The following is a 22,750-nucleotide window of genomic DNA, read 5'->3' on the forward strand; positions in this document are numbered from 1 at the left end:
CCCGCCTGCATGCCTCAGTGGCAGCGGGCGGTAGCCGGGCTGGGCCGCGCCGGCGCGGTGTTGCCATGGCGACCTACCCGCAGGGGCAGCCATCCCGGTCGGGATGGCGGGATGCGGCTACGGGAGCCGTGACCACACGCGTGGGTTCCGCACTGGGCCGGGGAAGGTGGGGGGGCGGGGCAGCAGCCGCTCCTCCGTTTCCTAAGGCGTTCCTCGCTCCCGCAGGAGGGAGCGGTGCCACCGCGCCGCAGCCTGCTGATGTCCCCGGGGGTCCTGCCCCCAGCACCCGCGGCTGCTCTCCTCTTGCTTTGGCCCTGAGTGCTCTGCTCCAAAAGACGGAGCACCTCCTGATCCTGCTGGCTTCCCAAAATAAAAAACGTGAGAGAGAGGCTCACCTGGCAGAGCCACCCCGCAGGGCAGGCACTGCGCCCTGGCTGCACGGCGTGGGAGCCGGTGCTGCAGTGGTAGCGCCTTGGGGGTGACACAAGTCTGCCTTGTTACCCCAACTTCACATCCCACCAGCCGCACACTGGGGCATCCGTCTTGTACAAACTGTCCCGGTCGGGAGCTACACACACGAGTTAACCTTCAAGAATGAAATATGACCAGAGCCCATTCTGCTTCAAACATCCCCTTCTCAGATTGTTTGATTCCTGTTTCCTACCCGAACACCGCTGAGCTTGGAGATTGCCTCACCTACAGCATTGGTACTACTCACAGGGGAAAATCTTTTGGAACAGTAGCTGTGATAGCCAGGGAGAAATCTAGCTTAAACTTTATGCTGTTTGACTGTAACGCAGTATGCCATATAAACCCATTTGGGTTTCAGCTGTTTGTCCACACATGAAGCAAATTTCTCTCCCAAACATTGTACAAAATCCCCAATGTGATCATTTTACTTACACTATTGCTATCTTCTCTTTCATCACGGCATTCCCTCTTGGTTATGTGAGAGCATTTTGCCTTGGTTGTTATCGTCACTTAAGGGATTCTTGCCAACAAGTTCTCTGAAGTACTGAGGACGCCAGCGGACATAAACCCCAAGTGTAAATGATACTTGCAGTCAGACGACAGAACCAGATCACTTTCTCACGGTGAAACAGTGTTACATTGATCACACGCTCAATGCAACACTGACAAGATTACAACAGAGTATCAGCAGAAGTTTGGGGAAGGCTTTTTCCAACCTTTCAGCTGCAACAACTGTGTTCAAGTTGTTCATAATCCACCTGAACATTTTGCAGAGGGCAGTTTATATGCCTGACCTAGCAGCGAATCTTTTCACTTACAATTCTGAATACCAAGAAACACATTTCTGTTCTGTCTGTATTTCCATCCATTAAGCAAACAAGGTTACAGCTCACAACAGGAAAATGTGGAAGTGAAACAAATGCCACTGAAGACAGGCTGGCATTATTTGCTAATTCACATTGTGCTTATACTATCAACTGAGCATTGATGTGATCTGAGTAAGAACAAGATAAAAGCCAATGAAAGCACAGCCAAGTTCTGTTTCCTAGGACAAAGTGTAATGTTGTAACACAAAGTACTGTTATATACTACCTTCTTGGAGGAGCTAAAAGATGGCATTTCAGTCTTTAGAAATTAAGGTCTTATTTTAAATTATTCTATGGATATCCATATAAGTGTTTTTTACTATCACCAAAGCAACAACAGTGGCAATTTTCCTTTCTTTCACTAAATCAGAACATGATGATGCACACAATAGTTTACACACATAAACTGCTATTGCAAATAACTATTTAGCACTTGAAGAAATTATAAGAGATTAGCATGGACAATGCCAAACTACAGACTGGCATCAACACAGAGTCTAGTGAAAGTTAGTGCTTTCCCATGATTGCCTTTGGCAGGATTTAGTGCAATGGGTGAAACATTCTCCAAAAACTTCAAATTCCCATTATTGAGGCATACCAATAATTGTCCCAATTCATGGCTGAATCAGACGGCTGACCAACTGTCACACAAAATGTTCAGGGAAGTCATTATGCCAGAAATTAACATATGCAAGGGTACTTTGGGTGACAGCGAAGGCCAATTCTAGCTGGTGCCCTACCTCCGCAGTGCCCAGTAGCAGATGCTTAGGAAGAGATAAAAGCAGCACCGTGTCTGTGTATCCTCCCAGCTTCCGGTAATCTGGAGCTCAGCAGCTTCCTGAGCCAGAAGTTTTATCTTGACAGTTTTCTCTTCCATGAATTTTTCTCATTGCTTTTTGAACCCTTCTCAACTTTTGGCATTAAAGAGCATCCTGTGACAATAAGTTTTACAGTGCATTCTGCACTTGGTGAATACGAACTGTTGTTACTTTTGAAACTTGTTGTGAGACTTGTTATGAAACCGCAGTATGCAGGATCACTAAGCAGCAGAACTGGAACTATTTGGTGCATGTAACTGAGAAGTGCTGCATTGCAGACACCTACAGAGAATGCAGGCCCACAAAAGATGTACTGCATCTTTGTTATTTTCACATTGGTATTAGCAGAAGTGCAAAAAGAAGAAATCATATTGAAGAACACTGCTCCTCCTAAATGGTTAAATAGTCTAGAAATGCTAATGCAGTGAATGGCAGTCTGGCTGTGAATCACTCATTCCCATAATTATTATTTCTGAAAGAATTTTGTTTTATTCTTCCCTTGGAAGTTCAAATGCCTTTTATAAAAGTTCCTGATACATCCAGGTTTACATTAGCAAAAGTACAATTAAAGTCCTTCCTTGAATTCAAATCTTAACTTTGTGTGGAGTCACGTCTTAGCAAGTTAGAAATACCTCATCCATTCAGCAAAATACATTATGTATCTTTTGTTCTGCTCCTTAACAGAGAAAATGGTATAATACTGGATACTGATTACAACAAAATAAATGCCACCATATAAGTGAAAAGTAAATTGAGGATTGATAGATGAAACAACCCCTTGTTCCCTGGCATTATTTCTACTACATTAGAAAAAAGAAAAGAAAAGAAAAGAAAATATGCTGCTTAGGCAAAATAAAAGTGATTCTTTTCAGTTATGAGATCCCTTCTAACTTGATTCTCTTTCAATTGAGTCTGTTCCTCACATAGCTGAGTATTTGGAATCTGAGCCTAAAATTATGTGTGATTGCTGTAATGGCTGCGCTATAAGAGCAATTCATGGAGCTGTTTGCTCGCTACCGTAAGACACTGAACATCTTGATCTCTCCCAATCTTTCCTAGAGATAAACTTACTTGGGTTCTGATTAAACAACTTATTCTTAAGCATATGCATAAATTATTTTCATCTGCATAAGATCTAATACAATACATGGCTCCAGGACCAAACTTTTTAGAACTAGGTATGTAAGAGCTGCACACTGTGGGTGACATCCTCTTTTACAGGATTACCAGGAAAAAAGCACTTTGAACATAACTAGTGTGAATGATGGATACTTGAATTTCAATATCCCCTGGGCTAATGTTTAGTATTTGGGTTGGTAATAGACAGAAATTTAAAGGTGAACTTCCCATTCTCTGTTACTATTTGTTTAAATGGTGATTTGATGAAAATACTCTTCTGTGTAGTGCTTTATGCATGGAATCGCTACTGGGGTGAATCATTCTAACATCTTGAATTTTCTATGGTTTTGCAGACCTGCTGAACCAGGAATCAAAATTGTCAGGTCCCCTGAAAGCTGGTCTCACTGCTGAGCACTTCTGAAGTGTGAAGCTCAGAGCTGGAGCTCTGGTAATGTACAAACAGGAAGCCAGTATCTGTGAATGCACCAGGACTTATTGACACTAGCTACTTCACAAGTTATTTAGCAATCCATAAGAAAATCTGCAACAGATAAGTATTTTCCCACATAAAACCAAACATGCATTTTTAGCAATGCACTACAGGAAATGAAGGTTATGTTTGAATTATAACAGCCTCAGAGGAATAGAAACATTTCTTTGGCATTTACAAGCACGCACAAGCCCATCTTTTCAAGATGCTCATTATGGCAATGAAGAAGCATTAAGAACCCCAACATTTTCTCTGGAATAAGAGACATTCTGCATCTTTTCACCATAACAATCATCCTTTCCCCTTACTGGAAACCAAATTCACTCTTAAGAAGGGAATCAGAACTGGCAAAACAGATGCATGCTATTCCCAAAGACAGCGCTTGTCTTAGTCATACCTTGTTAAGAATAGGGACAGCACTGCTGAGAATTAATCACTCTCATAATCAGAGGAGGTGTCCCAAACTTCTCATGTATTTTCAGAAACGCAAATTTCCTGGGATGCTAAATAAATGTAGCGTGTTTCCCATCGCTAGCCCTAAACAGTTTTCAGTAACTTCATGGTCATATCTTTACTAATTACTTTCAACATCTGCAATGTGTATTTAAAACAATAGTATTTGTCCTTGCTGACGCTGTTCTTTACAAAATGACATCTGATGTGATTTCTCAACAATTACATGGGAAAGAGATCTACCAGGATCCTGGTACACCACAATCTGTGGAAGGAGGCTAACTCTGAAAGAGGACAAAATTAAACTACAGTTCTCCTGATAGGAAATACGACCTAGAATGGACCCTTAGGCATGAAACAATGTATATTTCCTATAGTTCGCTCCCGCCCCCCGGCCTGTCCAAGCTTTAATGCATTGTCAAGAGCTGTCCATAGCATTAAAGAGAATTAGGTGAAGCGACATGCCCTAAGCATATATCCAGTGTGATGTCTTGGCGAGTGGGATAATGAGGCTGCTTAGATGCTCATCTACAGACAGGACAGTCTAAGCTTTGGGAAAGGGCCATCATTCACCATATAAACTGCCCTGAAACAAAGTTAATGCAGGGTTATGGCTGTCCAGTGACACCGCAGTTTTCTCTCAAAAGCCAAATTCAGTAAACAAGGTGCTGATGAGTTAGGTGAGCAGTACAGCTCACCAGTGCAGCCCAGCTGGTCCTGACAGTGGTGACTGGAAATGTTTCTGTCAAGGGGGTGCTTTGGTAAGACGCAGAGACATGAAGATCAATTCCAACCAAGGTGAAGCTTCAAATGCTGATCCAGAGGTTTGTCTGTAGAGGCATTTGAGCAAAGGAGGTGTGGAGCTCAGTTCTAATGATGGCTTAGCACAATTAATTTCTTCATTATGTGAGGAAAGTGCTCATAACACTCTCTCAGTATTCCCACCTTGTGTAGCCCAGCCAGAACTCCCTGCCTCTGGCTCCCTGGCAGTCCCAGTGGGCAGTTCACAAAAAGAAGTCCAGGCAGAGGGTGTGTGTTTAAAGTACAGACACTGATACAGGGCTAGGGCAACTTTGTTTGGAAAGGGATATATAGCAGAAAACATATGAAGGCTGGAAGCAGATTTTTAACCTCTTTCACTGTTTTTTCAACTAGATATATCTGTTCCCTTTCTTTTACTCGAGTCTTGTCACATCACCACTGAGGCAGAAGAGTAGTGTGGGCATCTGTTTCCCAATCCTGAGGGTCACAGCAACACTTGTACTAAAAAAGGTGTTGGATCCTATGTCATTAGCACCAGTCATGGAGCATTACTGGTCTTCCTTGCAAAATTCTGGTGTGGCTTTTAAGTCACTGCTTCTCTTTGTTCAAAAGATGAACTAAGAGAGGAAGTGAAAAATTTCATGTTACCCACTTCAGCTTCTTTCCAAAAGAAATGACCTTGAGATAAATCCTATGGTGAAATTGTGCACTTTCATTTTGTAATAACCTGCTCATTTGACAAGGACTCATGCCTACGTGCCAGTCTTCTGATGTGTCACACTGGTCTGAAGATGTGTTGGCCCTGCTGACATGCAGGAACTTCATGGAGGCCTATCTCACTGTGGAAGACGGTATGTGCACTCATGCACCAACTAAATCTCTTCTCTTGGGAAAACCAGTTGCATTTTAGAAGATAATTCAAAAAGTAGCAATCTTCATGAGAAAACTCAAGCTTTCTAAATAAAGAACAGTCCCCACGTAACACCTCTGTATTTGTAAATCTCCTCGGCTTTATTTCAGCACTAATTAGAAGACAAAATATGGCACAAAATCTGTCTCTGATAGGATTCCTGATTCTTCACCTTTGCTTATGTCTGATCCAAAAGTTATGGTAAGCTGTCTTGAGATCACTGGGCTTCTAATTCACCTTTTGACTTGTACTCTGTCTTATTCACACAAACAACACTAGGTTTGTACATAAGCTTGACACCAAATGTCATTTTCTCTGTTTTCCAGATGCTTAACATTTTAGGGATGAGAAGGAGCAGAAGAATGTAGGTAAGGGACAGTCCACAGTTATAAACAAAGCATGCTCTGCAGACTGCATTTCAGGTCCCAAAAGGAAAATCTCTCTAAAAATTGCTGGCAGGATGCTTTGGGGCTGAGCAGAGCACTACCAAGACTGGAGAGCTGGGCACAGCAGTTCTTCTGTGCCATGGTGCAGGGCTCATACACTGGGACAAGCAATGCTGGTAAGAACCTGGACCCCCCCTAAGCAGCCCTCCCAGTAACTCTGCGCCTGGTATTTGTCCTGATTATGTCAGGAAAGGAGTGAAAACACGATCATCTCTAATCCCAAAGTCCCTCTTGCTACAGTATGGCTTCTGTGCAATTGTTCTTGGCTTGAATACCACTTCCGCCCATTTTCAGAGGCTGCAAAGCCCCCCTATGTATCCCGTCTAGAATAATTTAATAAATACACAGCTGGAGAAGTATGTAATGACATTAATGGTCATTTGTTAATGAGTTACTTTGCTGCAAGAACATCATGCCTTTGAATTTAAAGGAATCCAGACTTTACCAGCAAGGGTTTTATTTATAAGTAGTGATTTCTTAACATCCCAAGTAAAATATCATGCTGGTTTGTGTTTCTTTTCAAGAAATTAGAACCTTTTCATTTCTGGAAGTTTGAATTAATTCCTACTGTTGTGACACTAACACCACCAGAAGCCATGATGTGCTGAAGCTGATGGGGTCCTCAGGCCCCCCAGCAGCTGTATTTGTCAAGTTAAAGTAAGGCAAGTAAGCAGAGCAGTGAGCGCCATGCACTGATGGGCTCATGAAGGGTAATCTGTGCAATACACTCAACTTTCAGGATCACAGAATCATATAATTAAAAATGGAGGTTATTGCCAGTAGCCAGGGTGAAAACTAGTGTCTGGGGTAAGGAAAAGAAACAAATAGACGAAGGTGAAATACCAGGAATGGAAATGCCTCTAAGCAGAAAGGTTCATTTACCCTGTGATTATTAAGAATGTATTTCCCCAGAGAAATAATTGCCTTGGATTAAGTGATTTGTAGGAATCAGTTGCTCGGTAACAGGTAGCAAGGGAAGGTGGGGTGAGGGCTGCAGAGGTGCAACAAGCCGTGTGCTGGTTTCCCTTCTCAGCCCAAAGAGCTGGGCAGCAGTGCAGGCCCCATGAGTGCCTCCCGGCCGGCACAGAAATACACACAGGCCATTTATCGGAGGAAATTCAGAGTTCCGTGCTCCCGGGCAAGTGGCAAGGGTGGGGTTTTCCTGTGCTTATGGGCTAAGATAACTGGCATTTCTCCCCCTTTTTTTAATTGTTCTTCTGTGCTGTTTTCTATATAATCATTATTATCATCATAAATACAGATGTTATTCTGTTTCAGCTTGTGTTCTGGGTTTCTTCCTGTTCACCTCTGAGACATCTCTGTCTCTGTGGTTGGTTCTTTTGCACATTCTCCTCTCCCTGACACCAGGGACTTTTCTGAGTGATTGTAAGCTGCCTCAGTTTGACATACTGCACAGCCCCAGTCACACATTCCTCCTGGACTTGCACACTGGAATTTACAGTTTCAAATAACTGAAGTAAACTGTACGTATTTCATATACAGCTGGAAGAGGAGACAACTCCTCTTAACTCCATTTACCAGGCAGCCTGTTAGGAAGACATTTTCCATGCTAGAAATGTTTACAGCTGCTCAGGCAGAGATAATCAATGGGAGGCTGTCCACAGCTTCCCGTGTGTCAGAATGCCCACACCATGATGGTCCAGAAGCTGCTGATGTTCTTCTGTTTCTTTTTTTGGTTGTCTTGTGGTTAAAGTTTGTCTTCTGGTTGGAAAAATAAAAGAAGTGAAAGGCCACATACAGTGTGCTGTGACCTTGTTGTCACACTCCTGTTACCAGTGCTCAGGTCCTCTGCAGAAGAGTCATCAGTGCCACTGCCAGGATGTAAGCACGGCATTGCTCAGTGTTAAGCCATTGGTCACGTCCTCGGCTGTTGATGCATGTGATTCCTTTAACCTTTGTTTATCATACCTTCTGCTATTTCTGCTTCACACATGGACTTTTCCATTCATGCTGCATTCATACCAGTCTTAGTATTTCCATCACAAATCTCTGCATGCCATAATATATGCTGTAAATTACTGTACAACAGCAAAAACCACTTACATAGGGGCAGGAAATGTGTTATTTTCAACTCTGTGCTTTCCTGTACACTAGAAGGATATTTTGGGCTAACTGAAACCAAATCTAACCAAGCCAGTTCACAAGTCAGTGTGAACATAACTTTCAGTTTTGTCTAAAATATTTAAACGTATTTAGGATAAACCAAAACAATCTCAGTTTAAATCCAAACCAGCATTTCTCAGGGCACCCAGTGGAAAGCCCCCAGACCACAGCTCCTTGTGAGTGCCGTGAGGTCTGTTCTCTTTCTACAGCAGCTCTAACAGCAGCACTGGCACCAAACACAGCTCGCTGCATCTGCCAGCCTGGGGGGGCTGTGAGCTGCTCTTGGCCCGCAGGGGTTGAACCAAGGTTTCTTCACAAGAGCCATCCAAGGTGCTGGCAGTCCATGACGAGACTGTAGCAATGACAATGGCTGTGTGGCCTGACGACGAAGCCTCTTGCAAATGTGCTCTTTTTGATATGGGCACTTAACTCATTGCCACACCATAAAGATTTGAGATGTACTTGAGCAATTAAAACAGTAAAGTGGAGTTTGAAATCTTTGTGGCAACATATTTAAATAGAATGCCTTGCTCTTGACTCTAGTATCAAAAGTTTCATGCTGCTGTAAGCTAAGTGATTATTTTTCCTAGATGGAATTAAGAATCTGTCCACTGGTACTAACAGATGACGTGCAGATGCCATACTGAGAGCTCTCCCATTTCCAGGGTAGTTCCTAAGGCGTCTGGTGGTGCTTGCTGACACTTTTGCCTGTCACAGTGCACAGGAGACAGATGTCCAGGCTTAGCCTTTTGGGAAACAATCAATTAGGCTCGGATAATCTGGACGCCCACACTGCTGGGACCTCTCCGAGGGTCTGGCTGTGGATTTTATCAGCAAATAGGAAACACACAAATAACGACACAGCAAGGAAGAAGTCCGAGCGGCCAAAAGGCGGGACGCGATTCCTCCAGCGCCCGGCTTAACCGAGGGCGGGCGGGGGCGCCCCTGCGAGCTCCGGCCGCAGCAGGGTGCCGGCCCGAGCGGCGGGACGTTCCCCCGGCTGCGGAGGGAGCCCCCCCGAGCAGCGGTGGGGGGAGCCGTGCCCCCGGCCCCTCTGCCGCCCAGCAGCGCCGTGCGAGCCCCGCGCCGCGGTAAAGGGCCGGGCCAGGCGGAGGCGGGCGGGGGCGGGCGCCCCGCGGCTCCTCATATAGCGCTGCCGGCGGCGGCGTCGCTCAGAGCGGCGGGGCAGCGCCCGGGGCAGCGGGGCAACAGGCAGCCGCGCCGTCCTTTCTCCGGGGGCTGTGCAGGGGCAGCGGCGGCAGCATGACCTCGGCGGCGCTGGAGATTTTGGGGCTGGGCCTGGGCATCCTGGGCTGGGTGGGGGTGATTCTGGCCTGCGGGCTGCCCATGTGGCAGGTGTCAGCCTTCATCGACGTGAACATCGTGGTGGCGCAGACCATCTGGGAAGGGCTGTGGATGAACTGCGTGGTGCAGAGCACGGGGCAGATGCAGTGCAAGGTGTACGACTCCATCCTAGCGCTGCGGCCCGAGGTGCAGGCGGGCCGGGCACTCACCGTCGTTGTGGCACTGCTGGGGCTGGTGGCACTGATGGTGACCGTGGTGGGCGCACAGTGCACCAACTGCATCCGACCCGGCAAGATGAAGTCCCGCGTCGTGATCGCCGGCGGGGCCATCTACATTCTCTGCGGGGTCCTGGTCCTCATCCCACTGTGCTGGTTCGCCAACATCGTCATCAGCGACTTCTATGACCCCACCGTGCCATCCTCCCAGAAGCGAGAGATGGGGGCTGCCCTCTACATCGGCTGGGCAGCCACGGCCCTGCTGCTCTTCGGGGGCTGCCTCATCTGCTGCTGCTCCTGCTCCCAGCGCGACGAGACCTCCTTCCCCGTCAAGTACTCGGCGCCGCGGCGGCCCACCTCCAACGGCGAGTACGACAAGAAGAACTACGTCTGAGCGGGGCTGCCGCGCTCCCCCGGCCCTGCGGGGACACGGACAGAGGGCACCGCGCCGGGAGCGCCTGCAGCCAGCTCCAGCGCTCCCCTGCCTAGCGTCCCTTCTTAACGGGGACCCCCCGTAAAGTGGCAGCCCTAGGCAGGGCAGCGCCCCGCTGCCCCCCGGCCCGGCTCCCCGCGGGGGCTGGTGGCTCCGCTGCGGGCAGCTCCGCGCTCGGCGCCGCCGGGGACCCGGTACTGACCGCCCGCGGGTAGAGCAAAGCCCCCCTTCCCCGGCCGCACGGTGCAGCCGAACGAGCGTCTCCCCGGCCCGGAGCGGGGTGGGTGGGAATGGGGGGGCCCGGGCGAGCCGCGGCAGCATGCTCGGGGCCGCCCCGTCTGGCCGCCGCCTTCCCGGCCGGCTCCCGCCGCAGCTCCCGGCTTTTCCCGGTGCTACCGTGGACGCCGTGAGCACTTCACCGCCCGCTCTAGGGGCTGGTGCCCCTCGGAGCACCGCCTGGCCGTGGCACCGCGCCGTCGGGTGTGCACTGGTGCCGAGGAGGAGCGTCCTTTCCTCGTTTTCTCTCCTGAAAACCTTCATCTGCCTGTTCCTGCTGGGACTTTCACTGGTTAGGGATTGGGGCTTTTTGTTCTTCTGTTTGGGTAACTAAGATTCTGTGTAAAGCACGACAGTAACCTCGGTCCTTACTCCTGCAGGCAGGTGACTGTCTGGAGAAAGGTATTTGATTTTTCTGCAGTTGTTTCAGTCCCTCAGAGAAGTGCATTGGTCTGTGTTCCTTTGAGACCTTTAAAAGATTTCAGGTTTCAGAAAGATTGAAAGGTTTCAGGTAGTTGCAGTTGTTCAGTGGAGTACAAACCAGATGACACTAGGTTGCCGCTTGAGCTTCTATATTCCCTTCTCCTTGATCAGCTTCTGTTCTATTTTTACTTGAATATCAACTCATTGCCAGAATTACGGGAGGACTAGATTCAGAGATCTAGGAGATTTGTATGTCCTGGCTCCAGCAGGCATCCCTCTGGATCCTCTCATCTGCACTACGGGAGACTGGAAACATAAAGATTGCCCCTGATGCTGATGGCTGGAGGTACGGACAGCTTTCGTGGCCTTCTTGCCAAGCCCTGCTTTCTGCCAATTTTGAACTGTGTGTTCAGCTGGATATGCACTCAGTTGGCTCCCCACCATAATTTTGTTACTTTCCTTCATGTACCAAATTGAGCAAAGAAATTGCTAAAGAATTTTACCAAATATCTTGACTGAAACTTTATGCAGGCTAATCAGGAGATGCGAAGTCATGACTCTTGGCTCCTCTGTATTGCCCTGATAACACTGTGCAGACTGGAAGATGCTCTGGGCAACATAACTCTCATTTTCTGAGTTCAGCACCTGCTAAACATTGCCACAGCGTGGAACGTTAGCATATACCTTTCCATTTTACGCTGCAGAGACAAGCTTTGTTTTAAAGGAGGGGTTAAGGGGTGGTGTGATACACTTCCACGTGAATTATGTCTACTTTTAAATCAACACAGAATTCTGCTATGGACCACAGCAGCGTCCATATCACCGTAAGGAGACTTCTGCCAAGACTTAGCAAGAAAAGCGCTCTTAATATTCCTCGGTGTAATGCTATGATCTCATGGGTCCCTCACAACCATGTAGCAATACCCTGCACCCCTAACCTGAGCATTAACTCTTACAACTTCCTGATAACACAAAGACTTATGGACTAACCATAACTGGGTTTGTGACAGATTTACATCGACTGTGCTCTTACCTTGCTTAGCAAACTTAAAACCCCAGTGGTATTATTATGTACACAGACCTAAATGAGACACTAAAGCCTTGCCCCTGCAAATTTTGATGTGGACTATTGAGCATGAGATTTACCTTTTTAAAGACAACTGCCTTCATTTTAAAACACATAAATAGCAGGGTCTGAGCCCATCAGAGAATACAAAAGCAATATGTCTACAACTAGTTTTGCTCTATAAAGACGTGCAGTTCTTATACTGTCTGCATTTAAATAAAAGCTATAGTATTGTTGTTATGATGTGATATGTAGTTTTGGTACAAGAGTAAAATATTCCGTATTTCATCATTGCAACTTTTTTTAAACAGTGTAATCTTGTAAACTGTAAATGTATTTAAATGCATATATTTTGCAAGAAATCTACTGAAGATGGCCATGTTACGTGGTTTGGCGCTTTTATTTGTTTCATGGTCTCTATTTTTTGTTTTAAATAAGTGTCCAACTGTATTTGTCATCCAGCCCATAGACACACTACAGCCTTGCTCAGCATTCTTGTGTCTAGCAAATAAGTCAACAGGTATTAGCCCAAATCCTGGACCTCATTCTCTTTTGTCTCAAATTAAAGAACTAAAAACAAACCTCCTGCTGACAGACACGCCTGCATGTACCTGTACTGTAGAGCCTTTAGAAGCACTGCAGGATTTGGGCTCTGACCAAAAGATGAAATCTTTCTGGGCAGTGCATCACTAGCATTTAAAAATCTCATCAGAACTGGTGACTTGGGGAAAGGGAGGGAAACCCATGCCTTAGAAGGGTTTTTTTTTTGGTTTTTGTTTTTTTTTTTTTTTTACAAGCCAAACATCTTGACACATAGCTTTGTGTCATGGCAGGGCTGGATCCTCTGAAGCCATTATGCAAGACCTCTTGGAAGAAACCAGCACTATCTGTGTATGTACTAGCAAACAGAGCATCATCCTACTAAAAACATAACTCACTGCTGATGTAACAAGGTTTTGCTGAGGTCAGTGGGGAAGCACCCAACAATTCTAGCAGGAAGTAGGGCCCATTTAAAAAAATGCTATATTTAATCTCATCCTTCAGTATACTTACTTGCTGCCGTGCTTTAAAAAATAACCCAAGAGAATGCTGTTACTGACATCACTGGCTTCAGGGTAAAAGTCTTAAGCTGGTTTTTGCTACATTTGGTTTATGAAAAGCAAAGACCTACTCCTGAACTTTAAGGCTTAGAAGTGCTCAGGATCAGGCCTGAACCTCATCCCAAGGAAAAGAGAAATCTATAGCACTTGTTTACTATTTTTATTTTGTATTTATGATTTCACATAAAAATAAAACCTTCTAAACCAATCCCTGAATAGGGGTACTGTTTTTTGTGAAAGGCAGTGGATTGTTTGGACTCAGGAAGATCGGGTGTGACACTGGTACCCAAAGGGAAATATTTACCTGGGCTACCTTTTTTGGGGGGAAAGGTGGATCATCTCTGAGGAAGAAGGACGGACTGCGTCCTTACAGAGCAGGCAGCCTCTGGGCTTGACACTGAAGCCTCAAACAAAAGAGCAAGTAGCAGCAGCTGGTCTTGTGATGTGAGCAGCACATTAGGAAGTGGAGTGTGAGTCCCAACTATTTTGGGAACAGCTCTAAGCATGAAGCTTTTCAAGCTTTCAATTCCTACACGTTAAACTAAAAGGGAAAAAAAAATCCCACTGCAGCTTGGATCAGCCCCAGCCTGACCTGATACCCTAATCCTTTCTGCCACTTTTATTTATTTATTTATTTTAAAGTGCATTCAAGCTGGCAAAAAAACCCCACATTTTCACAGATGCACGAAAACAGAACCTGTGAAAAAAATGGCTGTTAAAGGAAATTACAGAGGCTAATTGCTAGTGGGGAAATTTGCCTAAGTTATATGACTGCCAGGGAGGTCTTTCAAAATTCTGCAGATTTATTTTTTTGCAAGATTTTCAATCTTTTCTAACAAACTGTTGCTTTAAAAATGAAGAAAAAACATCTTCAAAGACTTGATTTTGCAGCATTCTTGCCAGCTCGGTTGAGATTAACAAAAGCTCCTTGCCACCCTCCCATTGCTATGCACATGCTGAGCTGGAAAAAGGGTGTCTGCCGGCTTGGCCTTTGTCCTGCTAAACGAACCATTTCATAGTTATGAATTTGAAAGTAACCTACAGTTCATACTCTGCAAATCTGGTTAGATCCTGTCTGTGCAAAGAAGGGAAATGCACCAGAAGCAGAGGGAAAAGGAAGCTCAATCAGTCACGTTTGCTGCAGGATGTTTAAGGAAATATTTCCTTTTCCTGCACAAAGATGTTTGTTGGGCATCTGCTTTTTGGAACATACTGAAACATTTTACTCTTGGAGTGAGAAACCAGTGTAACTCTAGATTTTTATTCATAAACCTATTCCCTGACCAAATATTATGCCAGGAATTTGTTCTTTTTCCTTGGCCGTCTTTCAAGCCACAAATCTGCAGGTGAATAGTCTTTTAAACATACTTTCCTCAAACTGAGACTGATCTATACATCTGTAACACTAAATGAGAATCCTGCCTGTCAAAAACCATACACCCCATGTAAGTGCCATATTCATGCATATATTCAGCAATATATTAATATAGTATTCAGTATCAGATGATGCCCACAATGCATCCTTTTTTTGATTCATATACTAAAGAAAACAACGACTGGTTAAGTATACGTGTGTGAGGATCTGCTTTTCTAAACCTGCTTGGTAAAACACAGTAAATATTTCTGCTGAATTAAATTAATTGGGAGATAGCAGGTGAATTCTCTTTTCAGGTCAAATATTGCATTTGTTTTACCTGTAGACTGATTGTGATAGGATAAATAGTTCCAAAAGCAGAGCCTCAAGGGGGCCTCATATTTATGTTTTGGAAATAATCAAGTTTATAATTTTTAATTTGATCAGACCTTTATCCATGTGTCTGTGTGTATGTGACTGCTCCAGACTGTTCCTTGCTGTTTCCCTGCAGGAACAGGCTCTCTGTCTAGAAACCCTCCTCTTCTTCCTACCAAAACCTTCAGTTATAAGAAAAGGACAATTTCAACCACTGCGTCATTGATAAAACCTCCCATGGCAACAAGTGAAGGCTTTACAGTTGCTTGGATACACAAGCCTTGCTTCACCTTTTCTTTTTATTAAATACAAATTGAGACATTCTGCCATGAATCAATTTAACAGTATCCTTTGTCTGTGGCATTTTGGGATTTTGTTTACAACCCTGGGCTTACCTCTCCCTTCCAAAGCTCACCACGTAGCTTCAAATCAGAATCTGGCAAGGAAAGGCAGCAGGTAGCAGGACTTAACATGGAAGCACGTGTGTGTTACGTCAAAGGCATGTGCCCAGGGCTCATGCTGATCTCATCATGCTCGATTCCAGATGCAGCCTGGCCACTCTTACATTGCCCTGAGGTATAGCTTTGCCTCACTGAAACTGGCATCTACTGTTTGAGCTGCTGATCACCCCCAGATATTCAGGACCCAGAAGATGTGCCAAGCCCATCCTGCAGAAACCACCACAAAGTAATTGTTACAACTGATTCCACATGTTGTGGTCTTGATCACGTCAGTGTGGTCACAAACATTCTCTGTGCCTCTTACTCATACATGCACACACAGGGAGATTCACGTAATCCTTTACAAGTTCGTAAAATAAACACAGTATTGCACACCCATATTTTGATGGACACTTGAACAGGGTAGATCCTACAGTCACTCTTGCCAGCACCACTTAAATAAGCTCAGGATAATGCGGAAGCATATCACACACAAACTTTACCACTTATAATTTAAAATAGACTCTTACCGACGAGTATTTTCACAAGTTATCTAGGAAAATTAATATACCAATGAGCTTGGATATTAAGCGGCCTGAATATAACTAACTGATGTGTTTGCTGAACTACTGGCTTTAGCTTTGTGTTTTGAGAGCAAAGGCATCATACAGCATGGGGAACTGTACATACAACATGGATGTTCTTAAAGCAAGAAGAGTAGTGAGCCTTGAAACTACTATTTAGCTGTTTTGGTTTCAGTCTACAAAAGAAAAATCACACCTCAATCCATGACCAACAGAGCTGTTGACAAGGCACACCAATCTCATGGCGTTAGGAGAGTAAATTAAGAGATGATCTCCAACACCCAGTACAGAACTGTACAAAAAGGACTTCGACCAACTAGAAAATCAGGCAGAAAATAAAATAAACTGCATCTTGTACTCTGATCCTCCTCAGAGCATCTTGAATGGCAAAGGCCATTCACATTCACTAAAGCCCTGGCAGCAGCTGGCAGAGTATTCATTCATAGCAGGTACCAGATGTTCCTGGAGCCCAGCTGAGATGTCATCTACACAAGTTAACATATGGCAAAATTACGCTTAGTTTAGACAGGCTGAAGTACCTCAGTGCTATTATGTACAGCAATAGAGGTGGATCCATTCCTTAATACACCTCAGCTCCAAGTCCAGGGAAGCTCCCTTCTGGTGGATCCTCCAGGCTGCATTAGCCAGGCTAAGAGTTTGCACGACACAGGGAGGTGCTCTGGTGTACACAAACATGACAGATGATATGAAGCCAGTTTGTGTTTATTTACAGTGGAGAACAAAAGTAAATGTTTAAAATAGCTGATTTTTACAAGCAAACAACAGATAACCCTCTCAAAAGTGACCCCGATCCATTGAGCAAGCTGCAAACTCTGTGCCGGTTGTAACATTGCTATGCATCGCTCATGGCAGGCTAAGTCCTGCAACGAGGTAAGTTACACATGTGCAGACTTTAGGTCTTGGCACCTTACAGCACTGTGCTGGCTGTGGAATTGGTTTGGTGGTTTGGTTTTTTTAGATGAGCAGATTTTCATGGTTAAAAAAATGCACCAAGCTAGGAGATGCACAATACCAAATCCTACAACATCATATTTAATCTGGTAGCAAGAAGTTTGCAATTTTAAATGCATTTTGAATTTCAGCTGTGTATGTTCCTAAAGTTTCAGCCAACCAGGTTGGCTGACAGAGATCTGACAGACATTCATCTCAATCTCATACCAGGTACTACGGCAATTGATCTAATTATATGTGGGTACCTGTGGGCACTATTCCCACTCTCAAACACATTCTGACCTAAATCGACTCCCCTCTGTTACACTCATACATAACTCATTATCATTAACAGTACTTGTGATCAGAACACTTCCACAGAAGGTTAAACCTTAAGATACTTTAGGCTTAGGCACAAAAGAGATCAGTCAGGACAGAAAAATAGGCACTGCTTGACAAGAGCATACGTGAAATCTCAAAATGGTACGATTCAGTTTCAATATAGCTTCACATATTTGAAGGATCAGGAAAAAAAACCCCAACAAACACAATTCTTATCAGCTCTAACAAGTGCCTAGCACGGCAGAATTCTTGTGCTATGTATATTTTTAGATTACTCTTCCAGTTATAATGTTCTGTCCTTACTGTATATCTTTTGTTAGAATTAGGATATCTGTTGTAGCAGCCTGGATAACCTTTAGCCTGAGCTACAAAACCTTTAAAGTTTCCAATTATAACAGCAATCTTTCATTCTGTAATACAAATAAACCCAAGTGTTATCTCAACACAGAAGACTCACATGAATACCCAATGACTGCAGAATGATTTCACCATTTTTTTTCCTCTATAATTTCCTGCTATTATTTCATTGGAGGTGACTGCCAAAATCCAAGCAACATAATACATGTCACTGTTTACATCTACTTTATTTTTGTTATACTGTTGACACGCAAGACTGAAGTTTTAGAAATTTAACATCTACTTTGAATTCCATTATGTTCTTGGACCCCCAAGTTATTTTTCAACTCTGACATTTTCTCCTGATTTTATCATCTTATACACTTGATAATGTCTATGTGCCCCACTACCTGCCAATTTTAGAAGTCTTAACTCCCACAGCTTGTGCCATGGAAGAGGAGCTTCTATTGTTCAAAAAGGTATAAGATGCATTAATAAGAGTACCTTTGCAGATACATGGAAATAGTTTCCCCATAAATATAATCTTTGTTTACTTTAACAACATCGATTAAGCACCATTTTAGAGAAAGTTAGTTCCACTGTGTGGTGTAACAAGAAACTAAACAAAGACATTATTAAAACAGTTGTTCTGCAATAGACACTGGATTTTCCCAGAAGCCAATACCATACGAAGAGTGTAGGGCTAATGCTGTTGTTTGGCTAATACCAGAAAAAGACCCCCTGTCTGCTTGGGGTTATTAACGACCACAACTATTCAAGACATCCATATCATCATTAGTGTCCCTCCTAAAAGGAAAGCTATTATCCATGGCATCCTGCCCAGATTCCTCCAGAGCTGATTACATTCTTTATAACCTGCACTTTCAGTTCAGTACAGCAATCTTGACTTTATACCTGGATGGCTGTATGGGCTCATTTCATGCTCTGAAGCAGTTACTGCCATCTGTTCTAAAGGCTGATAATCAGTGGTGGAAAGACCAATCCCTCTGTCTCCTGCCTTTCTCACAAGATTGTAGATTTTACTTGCTTGCTGTCTGCAAAACGCATTCATAGCCTTGCAGAAATGGCCCTTTGGCAGATTGCAGCACTAGTATTGAGTTCCACTGGTGTGTAGAAAACAAGTCCACATCAAAGGCAGGGTGGAAGGGGTTGGTAAATTGTAAGGCAATTTTTTTTCCCCTTGACAGAGTTACTGAAGTCTGAGCCACGTCACAATATGGAAATTGAGAATTTTAGTTTTAGTATCCGTTGCTATACAGGAATTTGCATTATGAAGAAAAGGGCAAATTGCAATTCTTCTTCTGAACTAAATAACTTAGACCTATCCTAAGCTGATATTGCATTTTGTCCCTCCTACAAGGAAAGGATGGAGATGGGCACACAAAGAATGAAACTCAATGGAACAGGTATTTTAGAGATCACTTACGGATCAGCCACATGGTTCAGCCCCCTCCTTTGCACTGGCACACGTTAGGAGTGAACTGGTTAAGAAGACTGAGCTAGCTGAGAGCAAATCCAGTAGAAAAATAAGCAATGGTTTTCTTTTTCTAGCCACCATCTTGCTACTCCACGTAGTAACATGGGCAGGCAGGACACAGAAGCATTTAAGCTGCTGTGAAACTTCACTTTGTGACCTTGCAAATAAGTTAGAATAAAACAGAAGGTCTTAATTCAGATGAAAAACAAAAGAAAAAGAAAAGACATAATGAAAGTGCTTTATACTGAGCAAAGATGGGGTAAGATACCACCCTGCTGTAGGCACCAAACTAAGTGAAACTTCCCCCTGAGCTGTCAGTGAAAATACAGACATTGTACGCTGACAAATCGTTAACAGAAATGAGTCTGGAAATGGAAATTAACATATCCAGGGTAGAAGCAAAGAGTTCAATCAACTTAAAAATGTAGATGTAGGACTAAAATTAACCTGTTTCAGAAAGCCTAGAATTCACCAAGTTGAAGGTAACATAGGAAGGTGGAGTTTTTAACACATACACTAGAAAACAGCATAAATAACACCTCTCTACGTAACGTGGTGAGTGTCCTGGACAGCTAGAGGGCTCTAAGACTGATCTCAGTAATGTACAAGTTTTTTGTTCTAAAAACAAAGGGATAGAAGTAATACAGTGACTGGACACTGGATAAAAACCAGCATAAGTTACTAAATATAGATTGCATCCAATGAGACCTGATACTGCTTATCTAATAACCAAATGATCTGTCACAGTACCATCCTTTTGGGTCTCCCTGACCATTTGAATCAGAGGCACTCTTATTCAACATCCACCCTGCTGAGGGGAGAAGGTGAGGCAAGGAGGAAATAAACAGAGGTTTAATGAAATAGAAGACCACAAAAAATGTGCTGAATAACAAAAAAATGAGGGGTCATCACATTTTTTTTCTTAAGGGCTGTAATCGCGGAGGAGGAGGAGTAATGATTCTTAAGTAGCTTCTGCCAAGTCAATGCAGTACTCTTGGAACCGTGTACAGTATTGCTATCTTTGAAAGGCTGAGACAAAATACCCTTTCTAAAAAGGAAACATATATTGGTTATTTGGAGATAGTGGAACAGATGAGTAAGAAGATACATATGTATGTGGAGACTAGTCAGAATGGGATATTGGCCAAGAACACAAACAGTATCTACGTTTACTGGCAGAAAGTCTCCATGAAGAAACAGAGTTGAGAGTTTATGAGATAATATGGGGACAGAACAGACAACACCACACAAAAAAGACAAGTTATGAAGACAAACAATGCCGGCATCATCTCCTAACCATTTCAAAGAGAAACATGTCTTCCAAAAAAATCTTGTTGGCTCCTATCATCCATTACTACAAAGAGATGAGGATTTTCAGACTGGGTAGATGGCCCCTGTACAGCTGTGCTACATTTGATTCCCTCTTTTGTTGCAGAGACAGTTTAGTGGGACATACTCCCATATCCTATTCCCTTTCCTCCGTTATTCACAGCAGAACCTTTCACTTAGCATTTCTAATAGCGCCATGTAGTGCTGTCGTTTCAGGAAATGCCTGGCTGTATTCCCTGCTAAATCAAGCAGGAGTCATGCTGGCAATTCAAGGAACACCTCATCAGTGGAAAAAAAGCAACTGCTGCTGAGCTATTGTTTTCCATTTCATTTCACACACTCAAAAGAGCTCTGGTGACCACCCAGTGGGTGCCCTGAAATACAGATTCCAAGACACCTTCCTGAGCTAGGAAGGCAAACCAAATTTACTGCTTACTCTCTATTGTTACTCAGTCTCTCTTCTCCTGTTAGGACTTATTTTCTATTTTTGTATTTCACCCTGTCATTTTCAGTCCTTTTCAGGTTCCCTTCTCAGTTTTGCATGCAACACTTGGAAAGCTTCCCTGTGACAGGGCATGCTATGCTCAAAGAGTTTGCTGAGGGGATATTCTACAACAGGAGCCAGCAAGACTGAGTCAGAATTCAGTAGCTTTAGCAAGGAAAAAAAGCCTCATATAAAGGATATGTTCATTAAGTTATTGTTCTAACTACTCTGTCCTTAACACTGATATCAGCTAATCTATTTACACGGCTACATTGCAAGCGGAACCAGCTGAAACAACAATACTCTTCCCCTTCATGTTCATGAAGTAGCACACACTGGATTTGCAAAGCAGGTAACCATACACTAACACCCATGCATGAGCAAATGCTGTTTTTGTCGGTGTGAGCAAACTACAGCCAAGTAACAGCATCAAGAAACCTAAACACTGAGAGGAGATTCAGACCTCTAGTAGGAAGAATGGGAGGCAGTTTAGCTTAACATTGGAGACAGACAATGCACAGGTAGAAAAATTTCACAAGGAGAGGGAGTAGGCAGGCAGAGAGGAAAACTGCAGGATAGTTTTGCTTTTCTCTTCCTCAAACTGTTTTAGGTGGACCAGGCTTCCCTTCCTAGGACACATTTGGGAAACTCCACCAGTGCTTTACAGTGTGTGCATACAGGTCTTTAAATGATTGTGCTTAATTTTTCAAAATGTAACTTTTACATAATCCAGAAATGGTGCTGTTCTGATAGCATACACTTCCAGAGTGCCATTAACACTAACGGGTAATGGATTTCACTGACAACAAGTATAAATAAAGAACCACCTACTGGAGTGTATTTTTAGAAGTAGAAAATCTTTTCAGCCCTGAAGATTTTGTCAAGTGAGAAAGTACAGCTAGAAATGACAAGATACTGCCTTTAAAGTCTTAAGCTTCCTAAGGAAGATACCACTATCAGTACTAAGTGCTGAACCAGTTTAGTACTAGATAGTTACCTGAATGTTCAATTACAGATAAAATTAAACCTTGATATTGATTTAATCTAATAAGCAATGAACATCTAATTAGTCAAACATGGACACTGTAAATGCACTAAACCTCCAGATCTATTTAGGAAGCAATAACTGGAGACAGTTGAGTATGGCACATACCAAATTGCACACTGTAGAACACCACAGAACTCACCTAAAGTATCAAGTTGCAGAATTACATTACAGCACAAGTCTGCAACTGTAAAGGTCAAGATCTTGTTTCCATTAACCTATTAATTTTTCTAAGGGCTCTAAGATTTGCAGGACACCCTGAGTAGCCTGGAGACCAGGCTTGCATCATGAGACTGTAGGGCAATGGTTTTTCAAATTCGAAATCATGTAAACAAAAACTGCCAAGATGTGGTCTGTCCCACAAAGAGTGATTAGTGGGAAGCAGCCAAATACTCTTTAGGGTTTCTTTGAAGTGGACAGTTATCACTGGAAAAACCCAGAAAAAAACAGCTTCCACATAATGTAACAAGGCCCACTTCCAGTTAAAACAGACTTTCCTGAAGGAAACAGCAGCCTCAGGTAAAAATTCATATTGGTCATTTCCTTAAAGATGATTGTTACCCTGTACAATAGGCGGAGGAAATTTTAGTCAGTGTGTGTCTGAGAAGAGGAACACAGCAGAGGTCCAAGAAGGTCATCTCATACCTCAGAGCATACTCGACCACAGTGCATGCTGCTGTTCACAGAATCTGTTTTGTGGGCATAAACCACACATCCCCACCCAGATCCAGAATG

At 43.7% G+C, this 22,750-nt stretch overlaps 1 protein-coding gene across 1 annotated transcript; it reads left to right on the plus strand.

The window, feature by feature from the left end:
- The first annotated feature begins 34 nt into the window (after positions 1-34).
- Positions 35-13,485, plus strand: CLDN5 (claudin 5). The gene has a single exon (XM_080374020.1). It carries the CDS (start codon positions 9,723-9,725, stop codon positions 10,371-10,373), a length of 651 nt encoding a protein of 216 aa, XP_080230146.1. The 5' UTR covers positions 35-9,722; the 3' UTR covers positions 10,374-13,485.
- The last annotated feature ends 9,265 nt before the right edge of the window (positions 13,486-22,750 follow it).

This window comes from Falco punctatus (assembly GCF_963210335.1).
Source record: "Falco punctatus genome assembly, chromosome: 1".
Classification (NCBI taxonomy): Eukaryota; Metazoa; Chordata; class Aves; order Falconiformes; family Falconidae; genus Falco; species Falco punctatus.

What these genes read in the sequence shown, in the direction of transcription:
- CLDN5 (XM_080374020.1), top strand. Translation starts at nt 9,723, where the DNA reads ATGACCTCGGCGGCGCTGGAGATTTTGGGGCTGGGCCTGGGCATCCTG.